Source organism: Panthera uncia, chromosome B1 (assembly GCF_023721935.1).
Source record: "Panthera uncia isolate 11264 chromosome B1, Puncia_PCG_1.0, whole genome shotgun sequence".
NCBI lineage: Eukaryota > Metazoa > Chordata > Mammalia > Carnivora > Felidae > Panthera > Panthera uncia.
The window spans coordinates 150,139,386-150,162,687 of NC_064811.1; the positions used below are offsets into that span (position 1 = coordinate 150,139,386).

Sequence of the window (23,302 nt, forward strand, 5' to 3'; positions counted from 1 at the left end):
TCATTTGGCCTTTTCAGTTTTTCTTATGCAACCAACAAATATTTACTGAATATCTAGCACACGTCACACATGATCCTAGGACAATGGGGATACAGATATGAAACACAAAGAGATTGATAATGTTTTTTACTCTTAACCTATAGGTTTTCATTTCTTCTTTTTTCCTTGCAGTTTATTTTTGAAGATACTTTGGGTCCTTGTCTTACAGAATTTTCCATATTCTGGATGTTGTTTTTATCTTTAGAGTGTCCTTTAATACATTCACTTTGTAAAGAAATGCTACACTGAATCGTTTTATAACGTAAATTACCATCCCTGCTGGCCCCCCTTTTATCATTAATTTTATTTGCATGGCTCTTTACCAGGTATATGGTTCCTGCCTTCATGTAATTTACAATGTAATCTGAGAGACAATAGATAGTACTGTAAGCTCTTCCAAGATAATGTCAAATATAAATATAATACAAAAAATATCAAGTAGAGGCATTTCTGCTATAACACAAGATATGTGTTCATGAAAAATGTTACATTTTGCAAATTCCACATTATAAAGAATAGAGCTTATGTGAAAAGACAGGTAAGAGGCAGATTAATAAATCGATGCAGTTTTGTAACTAAGAACACACATGTTGTTCCCCCACCATCTCTTTTCCTCTCTTATACACACACACACACACATGCACACACACACACACAGTAGCTGTTGGCTCATGGTAATTCACTCAGACCAGGGAGACTACTTAGGAGATCTTAAAAATGCTCAGAAACAAATAGAGTGAACACATTGGCTTGTTGGTGCTCAGTTACTAAGGATGGAAGCGGAGCTCTGAGTTGTGAGCCACCATTTAGGTGAACACAGGGGCATGAAATCTGCTACCAGCTGAGAGCTCTTTGGGGCAAGAGCCCTGGATGCCAGTGTGGTTGCAGATCTGGGTGAAGCAGACTCTAAAAATGGATGCGAGTTTAGCATTGTAGGAAGCGTATTGGGAGGTGTTTTCAGGATTACTAGCTGGGGGTGGGCGTGTGCAAAGACAGAGGAAGCAGGATTGGGCAAAGAGAGAAGTTGGCCTGCTATTATATAGTCACATGTCCTCAACTGACTCCACAGGGCCCTCTTCAAAGCTGCCCTAGAGGCTGGGTCTTTGTGGCCCTGCATTGGCCAGTCACTGGGTTCAGCTTCCCTCTCCAGGAATGGGGGCGTGACCTTAGGTCAGGTGGCTATTCGCAGAGAGGACTGACAGCTGAGAGTTGTCAGCCCTTGGGGAGCAGACCCTTTAGTCTGAAGGGTGGGTTTGGGGGTACAGCACAACATTCATTACCTGTGCTCATTTTAATTTTCTGAAAATAGAACTAAAGGGATCCTGCCTGCACAGCAGCCAAACTGAGAGATTTTGGGGTTTTTCTTGCCTTCTGGGGGTGTGATTCTGTCCACACGGTCCTGGTTCCTCTGGTCTAGGAAAAATACACGGCTTCCACATTTTACCATTACTAGTCCCCTGTTTACCAGCGATGGATGAGCTACTTGGTGTGAAAAACAGATATCACAGAACGGACTAGTTGAGAAGAGTAAGCAGTGGCATCAGGGCCTCTTCACATTTTCACTGACTGCAGAAAGTGTCCACACCATTCACACTTGCCTTTGGCGGCTAATTACCAGGTACAATTGCCTTGAGAAATTCACCTGCAGTTTAAGGCACTTCCCTTGGTGGCACGTGATAAATTATACCTAACTTATTCATCCCTTCCATCAGACTGTCACAAATTTACACAGTTAGTTACTACAAAGCAACAGAGAAACTGAGAAAATGTTAGATTTCTCTGGCCATCAGAAACTTCAGCTGGCCAATTACTTTCAATGACTCTTTAGATATATTGACAAAGAAACAAAGGACAGAGGATTATTGTATAGCATTACAGGGCATTTTGGGTTAATAAAAATGTGGAAAAAACCACTAGGATCATGAACTCCAAATAGCATTTTAACAAATGCTTAAACTTATGTTTTGACTTCAGTAATCTAAACTTGGTGGAGTTTCTATTTCTATAATAGAAATGCTGACCTGGGGAAGCTACTTTACCTAAGTACAATCTGAACATTTCATGTCACAGAGAATCTGTGCACCTTCAGCAATAAAATGGACAGCCTTATCTTTCTACTTACTATGTTCTAGTTCTGCCGAGTTAACCAGGTAAAATCCTTTAATCTAGTGATAGACAGAGTCTTTTTAGGTAACTAATTCTGCCATCTGGAATTTGGTGTGCCTAGCAACAAATTTCAGTACTTGTCTGAGGAGGAAAGAAGTAGTCACAGTGCATTGTTTATGTTCCTTTATAACAAGGCATTACTCTAACCTTATATAGGGGGTGTGTGTGTATAGATGTAGATGTACATAGACAAGCAACATACATTCCAAATTGGGTACCTAAAAATTGACCTTTCAACACTAGTTTCTTCAGTGTTGTGAAAAGTATTTACAGTCAAGATTTTCTTTAATTTCTTATTGAAGTTTGGAGTTTAAGAGCCTGTGTTCCACAGGAAAAAAAACCACTTACTTGATGAGAACTAATTGTAATTAGTACAGCAAATTGTTTGTATAAATGAGATCATTAAATTGCTTGAAGCTACCTGAAAGAATTTCTTTTAGGTAATTGAAGTGTTTCCCTTGGCCATAGGAATTCTTTGTAATTCAGCCTATTTTGTAATCATGTCATTTAGAGAATTTGTCATTGAAACACTGTTGGATCAAGCTTAATAATCTTGTCTTTTTTTAGACTTTGGTTCTAAGGTAAACTTTTAAGGAGGATTCTTATTGTTAATTTACTAGGGCCAGTCCTTTTTTTTTTCCATTCATTTTAATTTTTAATTTTTTTAAACATTTATTTATCCTTGAGAGACAGAGCATGAGTGGAGGAGGGGCAGAGAGGGAGACACAGAATCCGAAGCAGGCTCCAGGCTCTGAGCTGTCAGCACAGAGTCCACAGAGTCCAATGCGGGGCTTGAACTTGTCAAATGCAAGATCATGACCCAAGCCGAAGTCGGATGCTCCACCGACTGAGCCACCCAGGTGCCCCAATTTCATTCATTTTTAGAGCAAAGTTGTATCCCATTGCATATACCACGTCTTCTTATCAGTTAATCCATCAGTGAATACTTAGGTTGTTTCCGTATCTTGGCTATTGAAAATAATGCTGCAATAAACATTGGAGTACATACGTCTTTCCTTATTCAGATAAATACCCAGAAGTTTAATTAGTTGCTCATATGGTAGTTCTATTTTTAATTTTTTGAGGATGCTCCATATTTTTCATAGTGGCCACACATAGGGCCAGTTCTTCCATAGAAAGAATGTGAGAAACTTAAACCCAGCCCTAAATTAGTAGTATCTCACTAACAGCTCTAAGTGTAGTTTAGCATATTTCTTGATGCTTATCAGTCATTAAATTGTAATCTTATGTAATTCCATTGGAACTGCTTTATAACAACCAAAAAATTCTGTTTAAAACTCAGTCCTTAACCTAAAACTTTATGGGAATTTTCCAAATAATTATTTTTTTCTTCCATAAGATTTAAATTAGAAGTTCTGTGTGTGTGTCATAAATCACAGTACTGGTAGGTCTTTCTGATTGCCAAGGTTCTGTTCATTCTTATCTGAGCCTCAAGGAAGTTCACCCAGAGGTTTATTTCTTCTAATGGCACTCAGACTTTGCAAACAGCATAAGGTTACAATGGTTGGGTTTTTATTTATCTTTTCTTCATCAGAGAGAGTTGTTTCAAACAGAGTAGTAGCAGTAATGACAGCCAGCCTCCAGTCACTACTGTCCCCTGACATCTAGGACCCCTTCTGTAATTCTCATTCCAACTCTTAAAATCATGTGGAGGCTCTAAGTTTTACTTGACTGATACTGAAACATTGTGTTAGCCTGAACTCCAAGTCACTTACTTTTTCACAAGTGCCTAAACTTATTTTATGTCTTGATTTCAATAACTTAAATTTGGTGGGGTTTCTGTTTCTACAAACAGGAAAGGTGACCTGGGGGAGATACTTAATACTTAAGTAAAATCTGAACATTCGTATCAACACCCTTTCTAAAAGGAAGGTGGCTTTATATTATAGGAAATTGTTGATAGACTCTGGAAATCAGTAAAGTTAGTTTTATTTCTGTATATCAGTGAAACTTGTAAATAGAGTGTTAGCTTTAGATATTTTTCTAATTCTTATTCCATAATTGTTCAAGTTCCAGATTGGAAATTGTGTGCCTGTTTACTTTGTGATCCTAAGAAAATCTTTTTAAAAACTTATGATATACTTTTTAAAGTTAAATATTGACCCTATTAATTTAGTTAAATCCAATCATTTAATTTTAGATTATTATCCTTAATGCTCAACCCATCCTTTCCTCCCTTTTAAGATGATAAATATATTATTAGGGAAGCAAAAGCATGGCATTCATATTACTTTGTTTTTAATGGATCCTGGTTACTTGGAATTCTATTATGCATGATGCATGACACATTATCATCATTGGTCACATTTTATTTCAGACTCCTTTTTCCTTATAAGGATCTAGAAATGACACCTTGGCACTTTCTTAAAATTAATAGATAAAATTATAGGTCAGTTAGTTGAAGTAATGAGTGAGCCATAAACAGAGCCTGCTTTCCATTTATCTGTACTTTGAAGCTACAGGATCAAGCTGAGGCCTACTCGGTGTCTTTACATGAGGCTAGAGTCTTGGTCCTGACTCCTGCAGTGTAATAATCTCTCATTATTTCATCATTCTTCTAAGAAATATTATCATAATTGTTTTCTTCCTATGTACTTCCCCTGCTTGAGACTTTTCCAGTTCCTTCTTCTATTTTGGATGTTTGTCCTTGTCACCCAGTAGCACTATTGCATGACAAATGATTAAATGAGTAAGACACAGTCCCTACTCACCGTCTAGTTGGGAAGTCAAGAGGTATACAGTCAACTGGAAAAGAGGTGAGCCAGAGGACTGGGGACGTATGTGAGGTAGTGATGAATTCAGCGTGCACAGATTAAAGAAGGTAGTAGTTGGCCAGCCTGAAAGGTCTCACAAGGAGGAAAGAAGAGCATCTCCACAAAGACACACATCCTTGAAAAAGCAAAGGGCCTTTTTGAGGGACAACTGGCATACTGATATGGCTACATTGTGAAGGTGGATAGAGAGGGGTACATACCCCAGACACCTCTGCCTGCTGTGGTACTTTGAAATAAATCCCTGAACTCATAACATTTCATCATAAATATTTCAGTACTTCAGCATACATGTCTAAAAGTTAAAGGACTTTTTTACATAACTCCATGACTATTATACTCTACAAAAATTGATAATAATTGTGTGCTATCATCGATAATAAGTGTTCAGTTGCAGTTTTTGTAAATGTTACAAATTTTGTCTTTCTTTAAATCTCTTTGTTTGACTCAGGATCCAAATAAGAGTCACATCTAACAATTGGTTGATATAGGTTTTGTTTCTTTTATTCTGTGGATTCTCTCCAAATCTCGTTCTTTTTTTTTTTTTCTTTTTTCAATTTTAGAATGAAATTTAGAATAGAAATTCTCACATACCCACTACTGTTTACCCTGAGGTAATAAATAAATGATAGATATTTTATTTGTTTCCTTTATTTACCAGTTTCCAAATGGGGGAGGTTCTCTAGCATTCTCTGAATGTGGACCAATGAGTTTTCCTTTGTGCATCACTCATGGAGTGAAATATATCTGTTATGTTTCAGTACATTGCATTTATTATTTTTATTGATGATCACGTTTTCCATCTTTGCCTAGTGGAAGCCTCTTCAAGTTGGTTCCTGAATTCTTTTGACATGACCCTTTAATGATATTTGATCATTCCTTCCTACTTGGTGAAAGATTTTCTGGACTTAACTTTGTACATTTGCTGCCCCAGACTTGGAGTCATCCATTTCTCCCTGGTTCCTTTTGATGGTAATTGATATTTAGAGACCACAATCTGGGCAGTAGGGTTGCTAATTGATATTAGGTTTGTCTTTATTCTAGTTCTTGTTACATGGATAGAACTATAATTTTTTTTTTAATGATAAAATATATTGAGTTTCTACTCATATTACTGATTCAAAATTCAGGACCACAGGACTTAACATTATTAAGTTAGAATTATTATTAAGTAGAATTATTATTAAGTTAGAATTAATAATTCCTGGAATCTATGGAATCTAGAAATAAAAGCATTAAACTGTTATTTTACTCATTTGCTTATTTCTCATTACATACATGATAGTCACAAAATAACACCAATAACTTGATTATCAAAAAAAAAAAGTAGATTTGAGGAGTTGTTTTGTTTTGTTTTACCAGTTCTTTTTGTCTTTAGGGTATATCCCATTAGGGTATGTACAATCAAATTACAGTGTTTTAAAGTTATTTGGAATTCTGTTCTGCATAGGTATCCAACAGCTGGTGCAACAACTGGTGCAAAGTCAACGTGTTTTTGTTTCATTTTACTTTTAGGATTTTCTTAAATTTTAATTTTGTTATATGTTTATTGATTCTTGATTACGTTCTCCATTTTTATCCTCTTGATCATATTAGAAATTATTTACAATTCTGTAGTTTGAACTTTACGCAGACTTTTAAATGGAACCTGGTCCTAAGATCTTTCTTCACTCTGGTTATCCCACTGGTCAGAATATATAGCTCTTACATAATCCTGAAAACAAAATGTGATTAGATTACATGCCATTTTAAAATTTGACCCACACATACTTGTGTGATTTAGGACATGTTATTTCTCTGCCATCTCCCATTCCAAAATGAAAGAATTATATTTCTAACTAAGCCTGGGAATGGATATTCCCATTTTAATAATGGGATATCTAGGGAAGAGCTAGCCTTTTCTGCCAAGGCCACCTGGCAAGCTGGTTGTTCATAATGGAATATTTGTCTGGTCGTCTTTTCACTTCCCTAATAGGTGTCTGCCAGTTTTGCATAAAATGTGTGGTTCATTGGTAGAAAGCCCACCCCCTTAGACAGAACAAGGTAAATGAAAGATTAAGCTATAGGATTTAATCAGGAGAACTCGTCTTATCCAGATCATAGGGTGTCTATGCGAATAAACCTTAAAGCAGGTTCAGCAGAACACTAATTCCGCGGGTTGTTGATGGATTTTATACCAAAAAGGGTTCCAGTGTGAAATAGTTTGGGAAGTTCTGAAGTTTAACAGCTACTGGGTATATCAGATGATAGAGTGCTTTATGAATCAAAGGGAAGAATAGCATAAGTTTGCTTCACAAGTTCACTTAACCATGAATCCATCCCAGTTTTTCATAAAGGAGCATGCCATATTGGAGAAGTACTACGTTAGAAAATAAAGCTGTCTCTAGATTTAACTCTACAGGACATGCATTAGACAGAGGAATGTGCTAACCCATACCATACCACAGGGATCAATTCAGCAAAATTCAGATTCTGGGAGAACTTTATAGCACAGATACCTTGGTGTCATCAATAAGAAGTTGCAAAAACAAATGAGGGAATGAGAACCAATAGCCTAAAAGACGAGACATATCAGCTAATCACAGTATATGGACCTTATTTGGAAGCTGATTCAAATGAACTGTAGTAAGAAATAACTTAAAAGACAATAAAAACATTGTGAACACAGACTAAATATTTAGTGATATTAAAGAATTTTCTATTAATCTTTTTATGTGATCATATTAAAGTTAGGGATTTTTTTTAGAGCTGTTATCTTTTAGAGAGACACACTAAAACATTTATAGATGAAAGTATATGATATCTTTGATTTGCTTTGAATTAATGGGAGTAGAGTTGGTAATGGTTATGTGTTGATAATTGTTAAAGCTGGGTAATGGGTATTGGGTTCGTTTTACTATTTTCTCTGCTTTTCTGTGTTTGACAGTTTTCGTGGTAAAAGGTTTAAAAAGAAGACTGCTAAATTTTTAAATTAGAAATAACGAGGCCATAACTAATTTTAAATTTTCCTACTTGGTCTAGATTCTGCTCCAGCAGCTATCTTTGTTTCCCAGCCCAAAAAAGACCAGGATTTCTGAAGAAGCATAGAATCCTTGGATTCAGAGGTGTCATTTTTTGCAGAATGAAAGAGGTCACCAATGACATCCTTGTATATTTGGAGGACTGTCTCATAGCCTTGCTTGATCCTTTGCAATATGGAAATGGAATTGGCCCCAGAAAACACTGGTTGTCTAAATGAGGCATGTGTGCCCATAGAAAGCCTTCTGTCTACAGCCTATGGTTTACAGGCCCCTGTCAGAGCATAGACAGCAGATGGGTCCCGTGCTACGTGCCCAGGAGCCAGTAGCACAAGGCAGTTAGGGGCAGGGCCCAAAGCAAGGAAAGTGGTGGTGCATTCCAACCAGAAAGGAAGTTCTTACAAAAACTTTTATTCCTGTTACTGCAGTTTTAGCAAAAAAATATGTAAAACGTGTGTGTTTAGTAAAAGCAGGGGGGCAGTTTTATTTGGGCCACACCATTTTAAGATGTATTAAAAACCTCATCTCTTCATTCTGTACCCCTTCCTACCTCACTCCTTCCAATCTCAAGCTGCTCACACACCCAGCCCCCCTTAGACTAGTTTAGTTTATTGCCAGTCATGATGCTGTCTGCTCTGGAAAGTAGCAGGAAAAGCTGATAAGGTGCTGAGGACAGAAATCTCTGGCCTTATCTCTCCCTAGCACACAGTGCTGAGAGTGCATCCTTTTCCTGTCCTAGGACAAGAGACATAAACTGACCATCTCCTGGCAGCAAGGACTTCAAACAGGGCTTGGGGGCCTGCCTCTACTTTCTATAAGAGCCAGAAAGGAGAAAGTGGGTCATTGCTTTTTTGAAAGTTGTTTTAGTACCAGTAAAAATGTATATCAGTTAATAGTTAACAAACTAATTTATAAGAAGACATTCATTAAACAAGAAGAAGAAGAAGTGGGGGAGTGAAGGGAAGGACTACCAAAACAACCCAAGAGTTGTAAGTCATTGGACTGTTTTGTTTGGTTAGACTTTTGCCAGGGCATAGGTTTGTACTGAGTGGATTAGATTTGGCTTTTTGTTTGTTGACAGATCAAGCGCAAGGTTTTGAGAGCCTTTGTGATAATAAGAAATTGACACACAGATGGCCCAGTGTTGGAAGAGAAGAGTGAAATATTGGCTCATTTTTCCTTCTATCCTTCTGTCCTGCCAGGAAAACAGAAATAACATTCTCTCCCAGATTTTCATGCTGTGATGTTATGAAAATAGGATGAAGAGCAACTTTCCTTTGGGTTAGAGTGCGGCCTTGACTGGTGAGCAAGCTATGCTTTGCTTCTCTTGCTATAGTCTGAAGGGACACCGGGGATGGGGTTCTGAGCATTACCATCCCCTCTGGGCCTTCTTTGGAGCTAAACCACATAAAGTCAGAAGAGTCAGCCAACCTTGACAACATTCTGAATCATCGGGTCCTCAGAGAGGAGAGGACCTGCTTTGCAATGTAAGACTTTACAGTATTGAGGAGACCAGGCTTGATACCTTGTTACCATTTTTGAAAGAAATTGGTCACTGGACAGTTCTGATAGACAGCTAATTGTTGAAATTTTAAAAGCGAATGACCACTTTAAGAGTTGTGCATATTATATAATAGCAGAAGCCTGATTTTATTCCTTTTTTTAATGTTTGTTTGTTTATTTATTTATTTATTTATTTTTGAGAGACAAAGAATCTCAAGCAGGCCTCACGCTATCAGCGCAGAGCCCCATGCAGGTCTTGATCCCACAAACTGTGAGATCATCACCAGAGCCGAAATCAAGAGTCAGACGCTTATCCAACTAAGCCATCCAGACAACGTCCCCCCTGCCCCTTTTTTTAATGTTTATTTATTTTTGAGAGAGAGACACAGACAGAGAGAGAAGCCTGATTTTATTCTTGAAAGCTTCTTCGTCTCCTGACTCTGAGTGCTGTGAAATTATCAAGACTACACATTACAGTGTTAGAATTGTAATGGACCTTAAAAAACATAGCTGCCATTTTTGCACCTTTATTCATAGAGCTCTAGGAGTTCCTCAGAGACGCCTCAGGGGCCTTACAAGGGCAGAGTAGGTTTAGGACATGAGCTTTGGGTCCACCTAACCCCACCTCCACCACAGTTCTGATGCGTTACATATTGGCCCCTGTTTAAGATTGCATTTAAAGAGTGTCACACAGAGCAAAACCGTGTTTGAGAAAAGTCATTGAGTAGCCCTACTTCCTTGCTTTGCACAAAGTTCACTTTGAGGCCCAGAAAGGCCAATAACTTGTCCAAGATCACATATTCTGTCAGATGTGAGTCAGGTTTTTTTGACACTCAGGTGATTGCCACTTGTACTACATTGAATTCAGCACCTTTCTTTTTGTTCCTTTGGTAGCTAATACTGTATACAACCACCACTCAAAGGATGGTCCACAGACCAGCCCAGGACAAGGACAGAAATTAGAGTAAACATTTAGGAACTTTTATATTCCTTGATATTAACTTCTATAAATTGGAATTTGGGTTTTTTATGTCTTTTTAGAATGTCACTTTCCTAGTATTTCATACTATTTTATTTTATTTTACTTAGTATGTTGCAAAAATCTTGGTCCACAATGGATTGGAGATTTTAAAAAGAAAAATAAATGGCCCTTCACGAACCCCGATAGTCTGAGAAGCACTGTGATATAGAGCATTGACTTTCTAGAGAGATGAAGCCAGTTAGGGGCCGCAAACAAGAAGCAGGTCTTTACAGAACCTTTCTGGATTCTGAGCAGGTAGGAAGGCAGCTTTACTTGTTCTTTTTGCTTAAACTTTTAATATAGTATCATTTTCTTTATCAAGTAAAAATTATTATAGCTTGTATAAAACTAAGAGATTGTGTATTTAATATGTATAATAATATATGAGGATTATATTTTTAATAGTAATGTTTTTTTATGAGCTCTTTAGAATTATGATCTCAATTTAATTGGCTATGGGTTTGTTGAACCGAGTTTCATAGTTGGTTTTCTTACCATTTAGTTTCTCTTTATTCTAAAAATAAATTCTCCCAATGTATTTTTTAATTTTAATTTTCATTGTTATTGTGATAAGATTACTTACATGAGATCTATTCAGGTATTATTATTATTATTATTACCAGTATTATTATTATTATTATTATTATTATTATTTTATAGTCTGTCTCCCTTAGAACAGGAGCTCCTAAGGGACCTCCTTAAAGGGTCAGTCCCTAAGGGACCAGTCCCAGTCAGGTAAATAGTAGGTGCCTGGTGAATGTTCATGTGGGATTGGATGGACCAAATGTTTGGACCTGAGCCTTTTTAAGATCTTATTCTTGTGTAATTTACTTTTATTACATGACTCAGTGAGTTCAGAATTTTATTTAATGTACTCTTACTAACTTAAATATCCTTTAAACACAGAATTATTTTGCCCAACCAAATTTACTCCTAAAAAGTATTTTTAAATGTTTTTCATTGTTATTTTGATTTCTGGTCAATTAAAAAGAGTATATAGAGGCGCCTGGGTGGCTCAGTCAGTTAAGCGTCTGACTTTGGCTCAGGTCATGACCTCACAGTGTGTGAGTTCAAGCCCCGCGTCAGACTCTGAGCTGATGGCTCAGAGCCTGGAGCCTGCTTCAGATTCTGTGTCTCCCTCTCTCTCTGACCCTCCCCTGCTCACACTCCGTCTCGTCTGTCTCTCTCTCGAGAATAAATAAACATTAAAAATATATATATAAAGATTAATCTTATATAATATGCAAGAATTGAAGAAGGGGCTTTTTTTAAATTTTTAATTATTTTTTTAATGTTTTATTTATTTTTGAGAGAGAGAGAGACAGAGCATGAGCAGGGGAGGGGCAGAGAGAGAGGGAGACACAGAATCCAAAGCAGGCTCCAGGCTCTGAGCTGTCAGCACAGAGCCTGATGTGGGACTCGAACTCACGGACTATGAGATCATGACCTGAGCTGAAGTCAGACGCCCAAATGACCGAGCCACCAGGCGCCCCAGGGCTTTTTTTTTTAAATGATTTCACTTACCTAAATTAATATACCTCTCTCTTTAAAATAATCTTGAGTATTCCAGATAACTATTTCTGTTCTAATCCTAGTTTCAAAATACTAGGTTCTCTGAATTCTTCAAAAAATGCTATTCTTTCTATAATAAGGGGCCTAAATTTGAGTTTTCATGATTCCTTAGCAACTTTGAAGTCTTGTGTGGAGTAAAGATGGAAGAGACATCCTCTGTTAGCCTCTGCTTCTGTTCTTTGAGATTCAGATACTAGCCTTCAACTGTGGATAAAACTATTTGTCCTGCCTCCAGGGAGCAACGAAGAGAACCAGTTGACCTAGAATTATAAAATGTAGTCAATTTGGATTATTTTTAGATTTCATTCAAAGAAGTTGGTGCTTATGTCACATTGATCATTTCTAGCTCTGGAGGAGCCTCGTTTATCTTATAAGGGCCAGTATGTTGTGAAATGTTGTCACATGAGTCACTGCAACTTTCCAAGCCTTAGGACCTTTCAGGGAGGCAGGAAACCTGCTCCTTTTTTCTTTCCCCTCTTTTTCCCCAGAGGCTGTATGACTCTTGTCAATAGTTTTGATGTCAGTTACTTGAGAAGTTGTTGCCATAGAGAACCATCCTTTTAAAACATGTTTATGTTGGCTTTTCTTAATGAATGGTAATTTGAGCAGCTGACAAGGCAACTGGAAAAAAAAAAAAAAATGAACAGCTTTGTTAGCATTGGCCTTCATATGAGGAATTTGGCATTCTTTGTATTGCTCTACAGTTGTCCAGTACAGAGTGAGATATTTTGTCCCCTCCAGTTCCCCATTATCTTCTCTGAGATGTCCAGTTTGTTTGTTGGAATTTGTAAATTCCAAGCAAAGTTCTGATCCTAATTATTAGAAAGTTATCTATAGGCTTATAGGGTGTTGGAAGTTCTCTTTGATATCTGGTCACTTCATCACCAGACTTTCTCCTTGTCTACCATCCTTTGCTACTTGAAGTCAGACAGCAGTTAGCAACCCCTCCACCATCCACTAGCATTAATTCAGGAAGTTAGCAGGAGACAAGAGATTGAAAACTCCCATCAAATCCAAAGCCCCCCAGTTCCATATATATGTGTATGTATATGAGTCTGTATGTGTATGTGTGTGTGTATACTTCAAAAGCATCCAACATTTCCAAACAGCAGGTCATATTTTATGATAAATGTATTCATTTATTTGTTCAGCACATATTTACTTAGCATCTATGTTTATTTATATACTAGAGAGAAAACACACTTCTACAGATTTTTTACTGATGAAATTCAAAACTTTATTTATAGACACTGATATTTGAAATTCACATAATTTTTACATGTCATGACATATTCTTTTGATTTTCCCCCAATTTAAAATGTAAAAACTGGAGCATCTGGGTGGCTCAGTCGGTTAAGCATCTGACTCTATAGATTTCAGCTCAGATCATGATCTCATGGTTCGTGAGTTCGAGCTCTACTTTGGGCTCTGTGCTGACAGTATGGAGTCTGCTTGGGATTTTCTTTCTCTCTGTCCCTCTCCTCCCCCGCCCCTCCCCCACTCATGTTGTCTCTCTCAAAAATAAATTTAAAAAATAAAATATAAAAACCTCCCCTCCACCCCGAGAGAGAGAGAGAGAGAGAGAGAGAACACGAGCAAGGTAGAGGGGCAGAGGGAGAGAGAGAGGAAATCTCAAGCAGGCTTGACAGCACAGAGCCCAACATGAGGCTCAATCCCATGACCCTGAGATCATGACCAGAGCCGAAATCAAGAGTCAGACACTCAACCAATTGAGCCACCCAAGTGCCCCATTATATTTTTTATTTTTACCCCAACTTTTAATCAAAACTTCTGTTCAATCAGGTGGAGTTTTACATTTGTTTTTAACCCTTGTGATGCTTTCTAATACTAAAAACAATTGTGTTTCCCAGGCAGATTCCCTAAGACTGGTTACAGCTGAGACTTGGTATGTTTAGCCTAACTCCAGAGTGAGTGATGGAGATCTTGAAAAAAAAAAAACACAAAAAACACAGAATTTCACACTTCAATAAACCTTTTGTGAGTGCAAACAGCTCTTTGTCAGTAAAACACTGAATGTTTCCAATTATACGGAAACCAAAAAGGTACCTAGAAAGCAAAAGAAATGCCAGTGTGGTGGCACACTTCTTGCTTTCTATCCAACGGTATGGACCACTGCTTAGCTTACCCTTTAGAGACAGACCCATTTAGTTGACTCCCTAGAATCAGAGGCTTTCCCAGGTTGTATTTTCTGCTCAAGATACAACATACCTGTACCTTAACAGCTTGCTACCAGGGGCTTCTAGTGTAACTTTCATCCAGCTATTTGTCTTCTCAAAATAAGCCCCTACCTTTGCCTCTGATATGCCCTAGAACTTTCTTGCTGTCCAACTTTTTCTTTTACAAAAACAGTTCAGCCCATGCATGTGGTTTTGTTGCTGTGTTCACCCAGTGCACAGAGTGCATGTGACGGTTCTCATATAATAGGACCTATTTTTTTCTTTTCCAACTGGGAGGTGACTATGGAAACGTGTAGTAATAGACCAGAGAAGTGTGTGGATTGGTTGACCGAGCTCCTCCACAGCACTAAGGGCCACAGGAAGTAATTGGCTGATCCCTCTGAAAGGCACTCACTATACCTTGCAGTAGTTAGAGAAGCAGTATGCACCAGGAGGCCTGGTGGCATCTGATGAGAAGGGAATGGTGTCATGTGGATGGAAAGAATATACACTGCAAAATGCTAACTGTCTCCTTCCTACTCTTCCAAGCACCTTCTAGTCATTAGACCTGCTTGGCATGCAGACATATCGGTACCAACAAATACAAAGCTTATGGCTCAGTGGGTGGCAGTGGGGGTATCTTTCAAGCCTTGTAGGCTGGTGTTTTGTGTGCTTTCCTTGAGCACTCACCATGCAGTTGTTCCTTATTAGAGAATATGTGTGCTGAATATAAATGAAATAATAATGGTCTTTGCCTTCAAGGAACTTAACATTTCCTTGGGAAGATGCTTACAAAGCAAATACACAAAATCAGAAAACAGAAGTCATTAATAATAATTGCTAGTCACAGACAGTAAACAAGACAGGATGTTCCACAAGGGATCAAGGGATCAGGCTTGTTGAAAGAGGCAGTTTTGCACTTGGTCTTCAAGAAGGTGATGCACCTGGGTGCCCGGGTGGCTTGGTCGGCTAAGCGTCTGACTCTTGGTTCCAGCTCAGGTCATGATCTCACAGTTTGCGTGTTCGAGCACCACATCAGGCTCCTTGCTGACAGTGCAGAGCCTGCTTGGGATTCTCCCTCTCCCTCTCTTTCTGGCCCTCCTCCACTCTCTTTCTCTGTCTCTGCCTCTCTCTCTCTCTCTCTCAAAATAAATAAATAAACTTAAAAAAAAAGAAGAAGAAGAAGGTGGTGCACCTATGTGTAAAAAATCTGCGAGAACATCATCGGCCCACATACCGAGTGACTGCATCAGCCCACCCTGCCCCCTCCATTGGCAGAGGGTTTAGTGCATACACATTCTGGCAGGACTTTCATCTTGACAAGTGATGAAACCACTTCATGAATTTATATCTGTCCAAAATGAATGGATGCAATTTCGACAACCCAAGAGTAGATCAAGACGTAATTTGTGTTTGTCAGAACTGTCCTGGTGAAAAACTTGGAAAAGATACAAAATGTTCTTTCAAACCACTCACTTGCCAAGCTTTCTTAACTTTTCACAGACTAATCCAACACAAGCTGAGGACAGACAGATGAGACTGAAAGTGAACATGAGTTCATCACAGGCAATAGCTATCAGAGCTAATAACTCCAGTGGCTAAATCCATTACTCTTGAGCTCTGGATGTCTACTTTTTCTTTCAATGAGGAAAGTTCATTGAAGGATTACTGTTGCAGCATGCTCTCTATGTTTTAACGTGGAAATCAAAAGGCTTCAGACATCTTATCACTTAAGATCAGCAGTGACATATGAGAAAGGCTGGTGAGCTGAAAGCCTTTTGCCTTTGAAACCTCACCCCTGGACTAGTCTGCTACCATGAGTTAAGAGTTTATATTTGCCGCAAACACCTAACTGAATCTTCAACCCAGAATGCTTTGTTTTCCTGCCCTGCAAGATACTAACAACATTCTTCTGAGAGCAATAAAGAGAATACTCTTTATTTGCGCATTCTGCTGTTAATCCAGTTTAGTACACATGTTTGAAAGGCACAGATTGTGAACCCAGAAGTGCTTGAGCACATAGCTCATTAAGCTGCAGAGCCTCTAGAGAGAAATACTTAAGAGAAACAAAGAACAAACTCATAATTCTGTAGACATTTGAGAAAAGTTGACATGCATAGCTTGGGGCATCTTCCAGGCACCTGAGATGGTTACGTTATATTATAATTGATGTCTTCAGGATCTCCCTCTGCAAGGTCTTGTTTCCTTTGCATCCATTCTGCCCCACCGTCCCTAATCCCAGTGGTAATTTGGAACCGCCAAAACAAAAACTGTTTTGTTCGGAACTGCCAGTGGTAATTGGGAACTGGTAATTCGGTGTAATTGGCACACAGTATGCAGTCTTGAACCACTTGATCTAAATGTTGCTGAGAGAAAACAGACAAAGCAAGTCAACAGTAGGAGGGGCGGCCTGCCTCACCAAGTGATCGCTGTCTGCATTCGAAGTGTCCAGGTGGAGGTTGTAAGACATTTGTCCAGGAGGGAGTCTTGCCTTAGGTGGAAGGTTGCACTTGGCTTTTACTTCCTGCTTCAAAACACTCACACTTTGCTAAGTGAATTTACATGCTAATGTGACTAATTAAAAAACTCTTAAACCTGGCTTTGGGCTATTTTTTATTTTTATAAATTGCAAACTAGACAAGAGTCTTTGTTCTGTTTTGAAAGTAGTATCTATTTCTGGTGACATTTTTTCTACACTGAAGCTTTGCATCAGTTAATTTCTGCCCTCATCAAAGCTGAGTCCATGGGTTATATGACCAACGAACATATATTTCAGTTTTAGGATGATTTCTGAAGGAGAGAAACAGTGACAAGTGAGTCTGTGTGATAGGCTAAAAGTTAGGATGCCAAGTGGAAAGAGAAAGGGCTTTGTGTCTGGCAGTCTTGGGGCTGAATCCCCCTGCTGCCAGTTCCTGCCACAAGATCTACTGCACAGTTAAGTGTTTTGAGTGTCCATTTCTGTCTCTGTAAAATAGAGAGAATGCCTCTCCTCGGGTTGCTTTGAGGGTCACATGAGATGACTTATGATAATAAGTGACTGGCATGTTGAAGGCATCCAAGAAATGATAGCTGCTTCCTTCAGTACCCCCAGGTATGGCCACTTTGGGGAAAGTTGCCGTATGTGATTGCATGGAGTGTTCCCACACGGTTTTTCTAGCTTGAACCCATTGAGGTTCTGTGAAGTGAGAAACAGTTCCTCCTGAGTTCTCACCCACAGAGTATTAATTGGGTAGAAATTAAGTCCCTAGCTATCATTTGGGAAGACTGATTATCAAATGTTTTTTCAACACATACTCTTCTATGCTCTGAAAGAAAGGAGAACACTGAGGCTTTCTGGGAACAGACAGTATTAACTCATGAAACAGTTTTTAGAGCAACACAAGAGTAGTTTCTAAAATACATCAAAAATATTTAAAGTCTCTAACTGTACTTTGGGCCTTTCTGATTGACAAAAAAAGAAGGTAGTACAGTGGGTAGATTACAGATTTAGGAAGAGGTGTTTTAAACTGTTTTATTAATTCCATTACCATTTCCCCTCCTCATTCACGGACCTCTTTCTTTGAAAAGCTTATTCATCTTAAGTCCTGGGCATGCACAGCTACATTGGACACGTGCCTGCCCTGGCTGAGTGTGGAGTCTTGTGAACTGACCGGTCATGGTCGGCACAAAGGCTAGGGGTGCCCATGTCAGAGCCCAGCTCCAACACATACGACTCTCCCACCTGCATGCGTCACTGGACCCCAGCGAAAGCCCGCATTTCTTCTTGCACATGCCATTCTCAAGCCGGGACTTAAAGAATCCTAGATTGTGGAGGCATAAAAGCCAAGGGAGAGGTTGCCAGGTTATTCATTACAGAAGCCCACCACATTTTTTATTCTAGTCGGGTAAAATCATTAGCATTTCCCTTGCTGTGCCTTTGGAGAACACAAGGTTAGGGTATGTGAAAGATCAGTGGAGATTTTCAAGCCAAGGTCTAGAAAAAGAGAACCTTCAAAATTGTTAAGTACAAAATGAGAGTTTATTATTTTTTAAAGTTTTAGATTTTTACTACCTTCCTTTGAATTTGGGATGATTTCTAGGATGTAGGTGTAAAATAGATGCATCCTCCAGTTTTTTTTGTTTTTATTGATTTTAGCCTCTATATAGTGTCCGTTCTTTTAAGCAAATTCTAAACAGCTGTTCAGTACAAAACAGTATTTGGCTCTTTCACCTCTTCTGAATGGTCTTACTGGATCTGCTCTTCTGCTACATGCGTTCTTACAAGTGGTATAAAAAAGTTTCCACAGGTAGACTGTAGGTAGATTGGTCTCACTGCTTGGCTTAGCAGTGGGGTGGTAGTTTTCAATGAACAGAGTTGATCTGCCTGCTTGTATACTGTCTCATTGAACCTTCTCTCTTATATCATAGAGAAGTGGCCAGCCACAAGTGTCTCTTCAGAGATCAGGAAATTTTAGGCCTTCAGGGGACCTTAGAAGTTACCTCATTTGGGGGCGCCTGGGTGGCTCAGTTAAGCATCCGACTTCAGCTGAGGTCATGATCTCGCGGTCCATGAGTTCGAGCCCCCAGTCTGGCTCTGTGCTGACAGCTCAGAGCCTGGGGCCTGCTTTGGATTCTCTGTCTCCATCTCTCTCTGCCCCTCCCCCACTCACACTCTGTCTCTCTCTGTCGCTGAAAAGTAAATCTTAAAAAAAAAAAAAAAAAAAAAGATGAAGTTACTTTGTTTGACCTACTTCTTTGGCTTGATAATAGGTAATTGAAGCCTAGAGAGGTTAGGGATTTACCTGAGGACCTCCATTAGTTAACAGAAAGAATTAGAATTTTAAAAAAAACAAAAAAGTTTCTGAATCCCTAAGCTTGAATCAAATGTTTACTAAGGTGACTAGCTAACCGTATCTCCTTTGGTAGTGTTTAATATGGAACTGGAAGTTTTCAACCTATTTGTAAATTTATTTTACTCGTTTTTATTTTTTTTATTTTTTTTTTTTTTAATTTTTTTTTTTTTCAACGTTTTTTATTTATTTTTGGGACAGAGAGAGACAGAGCATGAACGGGGGAGGGGCAGAGAGAGAGAGAGGGAGACACAGAATCGGAAACAGGCTCCAGGCTCCGAGCCATCAGCCCAGAGCCTGACGCGGGGCTCGAACTCACGGACCGCGAGATCGTGACCTGGCTGAAGTCGGACACTTAACCGACTGCGCCACCCAGGCGCCCCATATTTTACTCGTTTTTAGAACATTGTTAGCAAAGTGGTGCACTCTCAAAGTTTACAAAGTAGTTAAAGTGACATTTGGTATTACAGATTTTTTTTTTTTTTGAGGTTGTATTGTGTGTTTAATGGAAATGTGGAAAAGTGCAAGTTGTTTGTATTTCAAACAACTAGAAAGTAACTCTTGCTTTTTTCGGTACTTACTTTGAAGTAGAGATGAAATATGAAAAGTCCTTGTTTTCTTGAAAAGCTGTACATTTTTCATATTCACGGACAAGAATGTAGAAACTGGGATTACAATCACTCTAGTAAAACTAGGTTTATAATTTATAAAATCATAAAATATGGACTTATGAAGTATGAATCCTGGGCACTGCTCCTACAGGAATTCAGATCTGCAACTGATTCCTGCTGTTACCATGGTTTTTAAAACAGATACATTCCTGTAGTGTGGGAGGGTGGCTGCCCTTGGCCTTAAATGGCTCCCTTCATCAAGTCTTTGTTTTGCCTACACTTTCTTTGAGATAAATCGGATTTGGGTGCTGGCACCTCTTGCTTGTCTCCATGCCCTGCTAAGCTTGGTGTGCAGTAGCCCATGGTTATTAAAATCCTTATCACCATAAGGAGTTAATTATGAGCATAGTTATTTTCTGGGATTAGAAAGGCCTGCTGAATTAAACAAGTGACTCAAAAATAGTCTTATATTTCCTAATAGTTAAAAGTGTGATTAATACCAGCAGCTAGTTCTGTGATTTAACTGTTAACAGCAGGAATTCAGGAGGTAATAAATAGGTGAGCAAGGTAAGGAGCCATAAGATATAATTTAAATTTGAGTTCCTCAGACACAGAAGAGTTGGCCCACATAAGATAAACTCCTTTTAATGCCATGAAACTAAATGAGATCTGTTTTACATAAACGGGCCACCTTCACAGACTATCTACTGTCTGGGTGTGGTTGTGTGCCCTTAAATGGAAGGCAAGACCGTTCTTGTCCATTAAACCCGGATTAGCTAACACCAGGAGACCTTGAGAAGACTTTGTTCTGCTGTGCAGAACTTCAGCTTTTTCAACATTTAAGAAATAAAAAGACAAATGACCTTGTGTTTTTCTCCTGGGGCAGCTATTTTTAATTTTTTTGCACAATTACCCAATGGGATTGCAGCCAGAATTGAATGCTGATAGGTAACATTTGAACTTCTTCCCAAGGCTTAGTTGGTTTATTCTATATGTTCTGCATTTTACATTTCAAAATTTTAAAATCGGCCACACGATTTTGTGTTTTGGGTCTTGAGTAAAATAAGGTGTGTGTTGATTGGATACGTTGTGATACAAGGTGAGATACCCTTTGGAGAGCTCCCTGGGGCAGTGGACACTCAAAGCCCAATTGTTCGTTGATGGAATATTAATTCTGCTGGAATTTCAAAAAGGATGCTACGTTAATTCCACTGAGCTGGTTTTTGAGTTCTGTATCAAGAAAATGCATAGTCCGTTTATATGTGTTGGTTTGTGATAAAGTTTGCTGCACGGGCAGAACTTTGCCTGCCAAGTTCAGAATAATTTGTAAAATGCTAGTTTGGAAACTGATTTATTCAGAAAACTGTTTACCCACCCTTCCAACATGAAAGGGTCAGACAACCAGTCTCTTCCTGTGAAAATAAGTAAATATGAAGGAAGAAGCCAGGTAATTATGGAAACCTAAGTTTAGCATTATTATTTAATGGCTTGATTACTTTAAAATTTTCTGTGGGCACAGTTCTAGATATTGACATGACTTAAAGCATAGTCCTTATATTCTTTATCTTGTAGGTACTTTCTTTCCTCTCACATGTTTTCATTGCCTTACTGCCAGCCAGCCACAACCCATATGGTGATGCCAACATTTCATTTTTTATTCTAGCCTATTAGGAATTTTCTCACTTCTAAAGCCTTACAGCTGAATGTATTTATTTAAAATTAAAATATAAACCCCACTTAATCCCAGCTGTTATGAGTGAGTAAATTCTTCACATTTGGAAAAAAGACTAACACACCCATGAGTATCTAATCCATGTCAGGGTAGGGATGGGGTCATCTCCCTTCTCTCCGCCCCCAGCCGAGGGAAAGACGACTCCTCATGCTAACGTGTTATTTCTGAGAAGAGGAAGGAACACCTTCACTTCCAGTCACCGTGTGTCCTCTCCTGGAGGGCCACCCTCTGCCTTCAGAGGAGACAGGTGTTCCTGACACACCAGCTTCCAGTTGGTGTTGGGCTCCTGTTATAGGAAGGGTTAACATAGGCATGTGTCATCTGTGTTTCTAGGTCTAATGCACAGAGACTTGTCTAATTGATAACAGAGCTGAAATAGGTGTCCAACAAAATCACAAAGCTAGAGGACTTCAGTGTCCATGTTTTTTAAGGGAGACTCTGGTTACTTAGTCATCATTTATAACATTGTTGCTAAGGAGCTGTTTACTCAGAATTCCAGGTAGGTGACTTAGGAAGCTAACATATGAAGTTAGCTTCTGTCTGGTCGAATACAGCTTTCAACCAGTGTCTGGCCGCCTCGTTCTGTGCTTTGCAGTTCAGCTCTACCAATGGGGAGAGAAAGAGATGAGGGGGAAGCCAGGCACTCAGCCTGGTCTACTGGTGAGTGAGAGTAGCTCCATGTGCAGGCCCCGAGGATGCTGTGAGGAGTAACCAGCTGATGCCTAACTGATTTTAACTTTTTTCCCCACCTTAGGATGATTCCAGCCCTGCCACTCCAGATGGGAATGCACCCTCCACTACAACAACCAGTGCCTTCACCATCCAGGAGTACTTTGCCAAGCGGATGGCAGAGCTGAAGAATAAGCCACAGGTCATAGCTGCAGGGCCTGACCTCACAGAGACCCAAATGGAAAGAAAAAGGGGAAAGAAAAGAAAGAAGGAGGCAAAAGATAAAAATGTGGAGAATTACACCGAACCCAAGGCCAAGAAGAAGAGAGACCAAGTTGAATGGCAGCTCAGAGACCCTTGTTGGGACGAGAATTCTGGTGTTTCTGCTGAGGATGGAGAGGATTGTGTGTGGCCGCCTGACGACCAGGACATGGCCCCAAAGCCCAAAAAAAGGAAACAAAAGAAAAAGCTACAAAAGCAAGTTGAGGTAGCAGTGGATGCTATATTAGATGAAATACCAGTGAAAAAGAAGAAGAAGAAAGGTCCCAAATAAGTTCTCCAGAGCCAGGGCCTTCCAGCCACTCAGATGTCAGGGCACCACGAGCAAACACCTTTGGCCTGAAGTCAGAACAGAGTTCACCCAAGAGGGCTTTGACATGCCCAGGGGTTGCTGAGTCTCACCCTCTCACCACGTTTTTCCCAGCGTTTATCCAGAGAACTTTCTAATGTTCCAAATCATGGCTCTCATAAACAAATAAATTTCTTTTTAGACTGTGAGCCCTTCAGCATGAGTGTTTATTCATATTTATTTGAACACATAGTTATGTGTGTGTGCACATGTGTATGTAGGTATGTCACAGTCTGTATTTGCTCTTGATTTCCTTCAGTAACAATGAATTTTGCTTCCTTCTCGAGGATTTAGTCTAATTAAAGGATTAAGAGGCAATAGTTTAAATTCAGATACTTCTTTTTGTTCTATAGCCAACCATACGTTTTTGCCAAGCAGGTATTATGTGATTACATTCCCAAATCAGAGCGTTGTTGGGTTTAGTTTGGTTTTGATGGGGAAATTGTTTTAATACCCTCTCTTCCACTGAGCGATGATGGCCATGTGTTCTGAGGTCTTCTCCCCAGAACGTCAGAGTTTAGGAAGTGAACTGAGACTCTAAGGATA

General features: G+C 39.2%; 1 protein-coding gene across 4 annotated transcripts in view; it reads left to right on the forward strand.

Moving 5' to 3' along the window:
- Positions 1 to 22,905, forward strand: part of PINX1 (PIN2 (TERF1) interacting telomerase inhibitor 1) — an 88,203-nt gene extending 65,298 nt beyond the window's left edge. For all 4 annotated transcript variants that reach the window (XM_049631382.1, XM_049631384.1, XM_049631383.1 and 1 more), the window contains exon 7: positions 22,214 to 22,905. In XM_049631382.1, coding sequence (XP_049487339.1) covers positions 22,214 to 22,681 — 468 coding nt within the window. In that variant the 3' untranslated portion in view covers positions 22,682 to 22,905. The remainder of the gene's footprint in view (positions 1 to 22,213) is intronic.
- Positions 22,906 to 23,302: the final 397 nt, after the last annotated feature.